This window comes from Lynx canadensis, chromosome D1 (assembly GCF_007474595.2).
Source record: "Lynx canadensis isolate LIC74 chromosome D1, mLynCan4.pri.v2, whole genome shotgun sequence".
Lineage (NCBI taxonomy): Eukaryota > Metazoa > Chordata > Mammalia > Carnivora > Felidae > Lynx > Lynx canadensis.
The window spans coordinates 64,868,164-64,876,499 of NC_044312.2; the positions used below are offsets into that span (position 1 = coordinate 64,868,164).

At 39.2% G+C, this 8,336-nt stretch overlaps 1 protein-coding gene across 1 annotated transcript; it reads left to right on the forward strand.

Annotated features, from left to right (window-relative positions):
* Window positions 1–6,766: 6,766 nt before the first annotated feature.
* On the forward strand, window positions 6,767–7,702 carry LOC115526322 (olfactory receptor 1030-like). Its single transcript, XM_030333761.1, has one exon. It carries the CDS (start codon window positions 6,767–6,769, stop codon window positions 7,700–7,702), a length of 936 nt encoding a protein of 311 aa, XP_030189621.1.
* Window positions 7,703–8,336: the final 634 nt, after the last annotated feature.

The following is an 8,336-nucleotide window of genomic DNA, read 5'->3' on the forward strand; positions in this document are numbered from 1 at the left end:
CTTCCTCCTCTTGTGTGGTGAGTTAATGAACTTGGGAAATGCCCGGAGACAGCAAATGCACTTTCCAGTTGGAGAACACTCTCACGTTAGCTCTATCTTGCTTTGAGTGCCAACATTGAGGGCAATGTTCTTTGCAGCAATAGTTTACAGAATGTACCAAATCACTACAATTAATGACCTAGAGGGCCAGGATCCAAAAACCGGAAAACTGCCTCTGGCCATATCAGGTGTGCTGATTGCCCCAATTTCAATCCAGAGGGGAATGGGGAAGGGAGAGAGAAAGGGAGGGAGGTCTATGGAGGCATTAGAACATTTAGTTGCTGACCTGGCTTTGCATATGATTTTATTCCTTAATTTGGTTCAACAGGAAAGATATAGCCATAGGGAAAATGAAGACTGCTTTTCTCTTTCATTGTCTGTTGTGATAAATATGCTAGCCAAGGCCACCTTTTCTTTGCAAGCAAAAAATGTCTCATATGTGCAACCTGGTCCTACAATCTGCATAATCTTACCTTGTCCCCTAAAACACATTCCCTGGGCACCCACCCCAGCCACAGTTTCAAGGCCACCCCACTGCATATGCCCTGCCAAGGGCAGAAAGGCTGTCTCCAAGTATCACACCGAAGGTTCTGGACTTGAGAGTCATCCTGAGTACATGCACCAAAGCATCATAACCCAGGCCATCATTCTGTTACCAGGATGATTCAGGGATTTAATTCCCAAGGGTGGTTTCAATCAAATGTAAAATATCTCATAGAAACTCTGTATATACTGTTCCCTTGGTACCCAGGAAGCTCTGGAATAACAAGACATAACAGACTCATTACATTTTATAAATACTCATAGGTTTGCCGGTGCAGAACATAGAAACCAAGTCTTCCAGTCAGACATGAAGAAGTCTGTTTGTCTCACTGGAAATACTCGAGGTGGATGCTTCCAGAAGGTTGGAAACCCTGACTGACTGCCGGATAGGTGCTCGGTACGTTGTATTCATTTCCAAGGCTGCTATAGTAAAAGCAAGGCAGTGAAGAGAAGGGTTTTAGTTCTGGGATTGTGAAGAGTACAGGGCTTTAGGACAGGTATGCTTTCCTTCTGTCGGAGAAGCCGATGGGAGAGGATTGGTTGACTCTTAGGAAAGCTGGGATTTTTTGTCAGTGTATCATTCTATGAGGAAACCATAGGATAGACCTGATAAACTCATGAAACCTCTGAAATTGCATGCAGGATGTTGCCTGAGTGAAACTTTCCTAGGATCAGATACTTAGTTTTTTACCAGATTCTCAAAGTAGTTCATGTGCCCCTCCCTTCCCAGGGGCTAAGAAGATTTCTTAGGTCATTCAACAAAGTTACTTGAATTACTCAAATAATGAGTGGTAAAACACAAACCAATACTTTGAATCATCAGACATTGAGTATATTAAACACAATAAATGTTATATATACATATATCATAAGGGAATCATAAATGGGGACGCAGTATAGTTTAGGCTGAGGGCTCTAGAATCAGCCTACCTGGTTTCAAATCCTGACTCATCTACTTTCTCTACTTTGTGAATTTGGAAAAAACTAATGAATATTTCTGTGTCTCAGTTTCCTCATTAGGAAAATGGGGAAATGATAATGACATATTTAATAAAATAATGTGTAAAATTGAATGATTCTTGGCACATGAAAAAGTATTTAATCACTGGTTATTTTCACCAAATTTGAGAGCAGTTAAATCAGAATCCTCAGTATTTTATTATATTTTTTTTTAATTTTTTTTCAACGTTTTTTATATTTTTGGGACAGAGAGAGACAGAGCATGAACGGGGGAGGGGCAGAGAGAGAGGGAGACACAGAATGGGAAACAGGCTCCAGGCTCTGAGCCATCAGCCCAGAGCCCGACGCGGGGCTCGAACTCACAGACCGCGAGATCATGACCTGGCTGAAGTCGGACGCTTAACCGACTGCGCCACCCAGGCGCCCCTATATTTATTTTTTGATTTTGATGTTTTATTTTTGAGAGAGACAGAGTATGAGTGGGGGAGGGGTAGAGAGAGAGGGAGACATAGAATCCGAAGCAGGCTACAGGTTCTGAGCCATCAGCACAGAGCCCAACACAGAGCTTGAACTCATGAACCATGAGATTATGACCTGAGCCCATGTCAGACGCTTAACGGACTGAGCCACCCAGGTGCTCCATTAGTATTTTATTTCTTAAAGGGACCATACGTTTTCTCTTAGGTAGAAAATTACAGGTCAAATATTTTTTATGAGAAATTTATTATTTTGTTTTTCCCTGAATTTATCATAAGGTCTAGTTATATTATAAGAACTAATAGGCTAAACAATGATGTTATCAGCAAGCCTCAAACTTAATTGTCCAGGAACAAAGTCAGAGTATGTACTGGGTTGAAAACTGTTAAAAAAAAAAAAAAAAAAAAAAAAAAAAAAAAAAAGCATTCAATTAGAGGTCTTTTGGATGCAAAAAAAAAAATTTCCATAGGATAAATGATGAATAAATATATGGCTATTCAAAAAGAAAAATTTTTAAATCTAGAAATTAGAATGCATGAACCATGTTTTAGAAACTTCATAGGCAAATGTGCAATTATATCAATGATAGCTAACATGGGAAAAATATTCTATCACACAAGAGCTGTTAAATAAAGCCAGAGTCGATCTACTGGCTCTTTGGGTTCTTCCAGACTTACTAAACTGCTTTGCATCACAGCTGAAGTGAGAACGGTCACACTTTAAATGGAGGCGGAAAGTCTTGACTGATTCTAGAAATCTGCAAGAATGTCTTCCTGCCTTTAGATGGCACGGAATCCAGAAGAACAAACATTTTACTGAGCAAGATTGCTTATGGGCAACAACGTGGATGGAACTGGAGGGTATAATGCTAAGTGAAATAAGTCAGTCAGAGAAAGACAGATATCATGTTTTCACTCATATGTGGAACTTGAGAAACTTGACAGAAGACTACAAGGGAAGGGGAAAAAACAGTTTGAAACAGAGAGGGAGGCAAACCCATAAGAAACTCTTAAATACAGAGAACAAACTGAGGGTTGATGGGGAGGGGGGGAAAGAGTAATGGGCATTGAGGAGGGCACTTGTTGGGATGAGTGCTGGGTATTGTATGTAAGCAATGAATCACAGGAATCTACCCCTGAAACCAAGGACACACTGTATACACTGTATTTTAGCTAACTTGACAATAAATCATATTTTTTAAAAATTGCTTATGTGTAACTCCTGAAGATCTCCATGTCTGGTTTTGCTTTAAGCTCTTAATGAGAGAAGCAAAACCACAACCAAACAGGCCCTGTCTACCATAAATACACCAGGAGTGCTAGAAAGGCCATATTAAAAGACCCCTTACTATTTCCTGATATGAGCTAACCTGAACATCTTCAGGCATCTAAGACTGCTGCTCCTTTCCCCAAACCTTAAAGATACAATTTTCCCAAAGGTCTGTCTTTGAACCTTCTGTTACCTTTTTCCCTATCCCTGAACCATCTCGTTGATTCCCTAGCTTTTACCATCCTCTGTCCATTGATGACTCCCAAATCAATGTCACCAGCTGTGTCTGTGTGATAGCCATCCACAATCCTCTCAATTTGAATTCAACCTCCTTCCCTCCTACTCCACTCCTAGCCCAGACTTTCTGTTCCTACTAAAAGCACCACCTCACAGTGACTTGTTATAAATACAGTGGGAAATCTTTTTATCTTCCCTTAATATGTTCTCAATATTATTGGTGCATGTGTGTGTGTGTGTGTATTTAAATTGTGTCAGATCACCTTAGATAAAAGATAAAATTTAATTAAACTACCAATTATCAGGTTACCATTATCCTGGTCTTTCAGACTTAAAACTTGAATCCCAGTTAATTGCCAAGTGACACAGACTCTGCCTTTGGGCTATCTCTCCTTCCTAACATCCTAGCTGGTATCCCTCTGACTATTCTCTCCCTTCAACCCATCCTGCACATGCTCCCACAGTAACTCCCTAAAAGTTGAACACTGGCCAAGTCATTCTACTGCTCAGATGTTCACTGTGTCCACATTCACTACTGATCTCGTCATTAAAATCTCCCTGACATGGGAAGCTCTGAACAATATGGCACCCCCTACCCCCCTCCAGTTTGTTTCTCACTACTCTCTTTCAGATGTACTTTTCTTAACAGAAGGGATGCGCAGTCTCCCAAACATGCTCTGAGCTGCTCTGACTCAACCCCCCTCCTAAAATGCTCTCCTTGAATCTATCTTTCATCTTTTGAGGTTCTTTCCATTTTCCAGTCACCATCTCAGTTCATTTCAAGGCTTCCCACTCCCTATAGGATACAGACCAAACTCCTTAAAATGAGTGAGACCCTCAATTATCTAGCCCAGACATGCGTTTACTTATAGGCAAACCTATCAGTTTGGTTACCCTTAGAGCCAAAGAAAAGAGACACTGCCTTGGTCACATTCTTTAGGGAAATTCTGGGCCTCTTCCTACTGTACTACACTCCAGTGGACAAGGCCAAAGGGATGTGCCCACACAGCATTCATCCTATCCACCCCTTCTAGACCATCTTCCAGGTAACAGGACCCTAAAATTCCTTGCCCAGATGGCCCTCAACTTATTTCCGGAGTCTACAAGAGTCACTTTCCAAGATCACCCTTGTAAGGGTAAACCACAGTGCTGATATTCACATGCTTAGGCCTTAGGGGTAACCAAGGGATGGCTATTTGCAGGGGTGTGAACAGATGCACACACGTGTGGCTGTGCACATGTGAGCTGGAGACAAGTTCTCCCACCACCTCATTCCAGCATGGAATTCTGAGGATTCCATCATCCAGGTTATTATGAGGGTATATTTGTTGAGGAGGAAATCTAGAACATATCTTATTAATTTGCTATTTTCATTTTTAACTTTTTCTTATTAAGTCGTAGATATGTGAGCCCCCATTTGTTATTCTTGCCCTGGGCTCTGCCAGTGTCAAAGGTGGGCTTGCTCCTGGGGAGTCAGTTTTTTAACCACACCAAATATGCGCAGTTCTTTAAAGCCTTGTCTTTCTCAAACATCAGTTATATTACATAGGCTATGCTGTATGTCTATATACCTGAGGGTCTCCTTGCACTTTTAGAGCATGCTTTAAAAGGTTGAAAGGTAATACTCTGGAAGTACTACCCAATACAAGTTGAAAAGTGAAAAAAATGAGAGATGCTCTACAGAAATGAGGGAAGAAGTTCATATCCTTTTCATATTATATGAATCTATATTTGAAAACCCAAAAGAATCAACTAAGAACTATTTTTAAATGATAGGAAACTATGGTAAAGAAGATAGTTATAAAATCAATTTTTCAAAAATTGGTAGTTTTTCCATATGTAAACAGTACTTAAATAAACCACAAAATGAAAAAAAAAGCTTCATTTACAATAGTTAATAAAATAAAACATTCGTGAATAGACTTTAAAGAACAATATAAGATATTTATCTGGAAAGTTTAAAGAAAACTCTAAGGAAAGACTATTTAGGGACATCATTAATAAATACATACATTCCTTAGTTATAGAAGTTTTGATTGTAAAGCTGTCAATTCTCAGCAAATTAACATATCGATTCAATGCAATAGCACTCTAAGTGAAAACAGGATTTTTTTTTTTTTTGGAACTTGATAAAATAATGCCAAAGCTCATCTTGAAAATATACGTGTGAAAATAGCCAGAAATTGTATTACCAGATATTAAAATTAAATTTATAGCTTCGGATTTAAATGTTTGGTCCTTGTTCTAGAAGAGAGGACAAAGAAAAAGAATCAGAAATTGACCCAAGTACTTATGAATGTTTTACTGTACATTAAGGCTGGAGTTTTAAATAAGCAGAATCAACCAGAAAATTGTTTCACTAACGAACGGCCTTAGGACAGACACCCAGCCAGCTATTTGGGGAAATAAGTAAAATGAGTTGACTACCTCATTCTTTATATCAAACTTAAACTCTGGATAAAGCAAAGATAATGATGTAAAAATGAAATCCGTAAAGCCCTAGAATAGAGCAAGAGATCATTTTTTAAAATAAGTTTAAATAGAGAAAAATGTATCTAACTATGTCACAAAGATCAGAATTCAAAAAGCAGATCGATAAAGTTGACAAAAACCCTTTAAAATTTACTGCATAGCAGAAAGAAAAAAAAATACCATACCAATGTTAAGTGACAAACTAAGAATTAATTTGCAATACATGTAGCAAACAAATGGCTAATCTCCTTAATAAACAAAGAGGCCCTGTAAATAAAATGCTTAGATGATCTAGAACCTAATTGTAAAATTAGCAAAGGAACTGAACTGACCGGTCATGAAAAAGAAATACGCATGCAAATAATTGTTTGAGAAAATGCTAATCCCTACTCATCATTTTTAAAAATCAAGAGGACCTGAGTTGCCCAGTATTCACCATCATGGGGGCAAAGGTTTAAAATTTGATAAGATTTTGGGTTGGTGGGAAAATCGGCATTCTTGTACAACATTTTTGGGAGTGTAACTTGGTGCAACTTATGTGGAGGTCAATTGGTCAATTTCCATCAAAAAAGAAAGTGAATGAATTCCAACCCTCTGAGTGAGCAGAGTAAAGCCCCATGACTAATGACAGCCTTTAGCCACTGGAATTGTGAAGCCAAATTTTTGTCATCTGGTACTGGAACAAAGAGGTAAGAACCTTTTTGTTTAGTCTAATCATTTTGAAGCCATATTTCTTTTTTTTTTTGTTTCCAACAAGAGAGAGAACAAAATGGCAAGAGGCAACCGTACCACAGTGACAGAATTTGTCCTTATGGGATTCACAGAGTGTCCTGAGCTGCAGCTTCCCCTTTTTGTGGTATTCCTGGTAATTTATCTCATCACCCTAGTAGGAAACCTTGGCATGATCCTACTCATCAAGGTGGATCCAAGGCTCCACACCCCCATGTACTATTTCCTCAGCCACCTGGCTTTCATCGATGTTTGCTACTCATCTTCCATTGGGCCCAAGATGCTGCAAAATTTATTGGCAAAGAAAAAAACCATCTCCTTTTCAGGCTGTTTTGCCCAGCTGTACTTCTCCAGTGCTTTTGCCACTACTGAATGCTTCCTCTTGGCCACAATGGCCTATGACCGCTACATGGCTATCTGCAACCCCCTGATTTACCCAGCCGTTATGACTCAGCGGGTCTGCAAGGAGTTGGTGATAGGCGTCTATACCTACGGCTTCCTAAACTCTGTAATACAAACAGTTCTGACTTTTCAGTTGTCTTTCTGCGACTCCAATATCATCCACCATTTCTACTGCGCTGACCCTCCTCTCCTTGCCCTCTCCTGCTCTGACACCCGCACCAAAGAGAAGCAGCTCTTGATCTTCTCTGCAGTGAATCTCAGTGGATCCTTCCTGACTGTCCTCATCTCCTACATTTGCATCCTCCTTTCCATTATAAAAATTCAGTCTTCTGAAGGCAAGTGCAAAGCCTTTTCCACCTGTGCCTCCCACCTCACTGTGGTCATCGTCTTCTATGGAACGCTGTTTTTCATGTACATGCAGCAACCCAAAGCAGGGAATTCATGGAAGTACAACAAAGTGGTCTCTGTGTTTTATAGTCTTGTCATTCCCCTGCTCAACCCCCTGATCTATACCCTGAGGAACACAGAAGTAAAGGACACCCTGAAAAAGATGCTAGAAGGCAAAGAGCCATAGTGAGTGAGTTGTCATAAGGTAGCATTGGGCAAGTGTGATACTCTGACATAGTATAACCAACATGATGGAAATTTAGCAGCCCATTCCCATTCGGTCAATCCAATTTGCATGTTTTTAAGAGCAAATGTACTGGGCCACTTGCTTGATGTAGTAATATTGAATCCAACCAATTATCATGGACTAATCAGAATTGATTTACAAGCTATACTGTTAACAGCTACTTCTTTTGTATGTTGAATGTGAAGTGACTTATTACCAATTACATAATAATATGAGTTCTAAAATTTAAAGGATCCTAAGAAGCAATATTCTGGGTAAAACTATAAATTAATGAACCTAAGTACAAAATCCATACATGAATACTATAGTGTTAGAAATATTTTCCAGCTGAAAACACTGTTTTGTAGCAAATCACTTGTTGGTCTTAAATATGTTTCTTCATAATGTATTACTATAGATCGTGGTTAAGTTTCAAGACCAGGTTGCAAGAAGCTTATTTATTCTAAATGTAGTTGAAATACTACATGCTTACAATGAACAATAGAAATAATAGTATTATAGTAAGAATAAGTGGAGAGGAGAACAGAAAAACCATGAATCAGTGAAATATGGGGGAACTGGGGGAATATGGGGA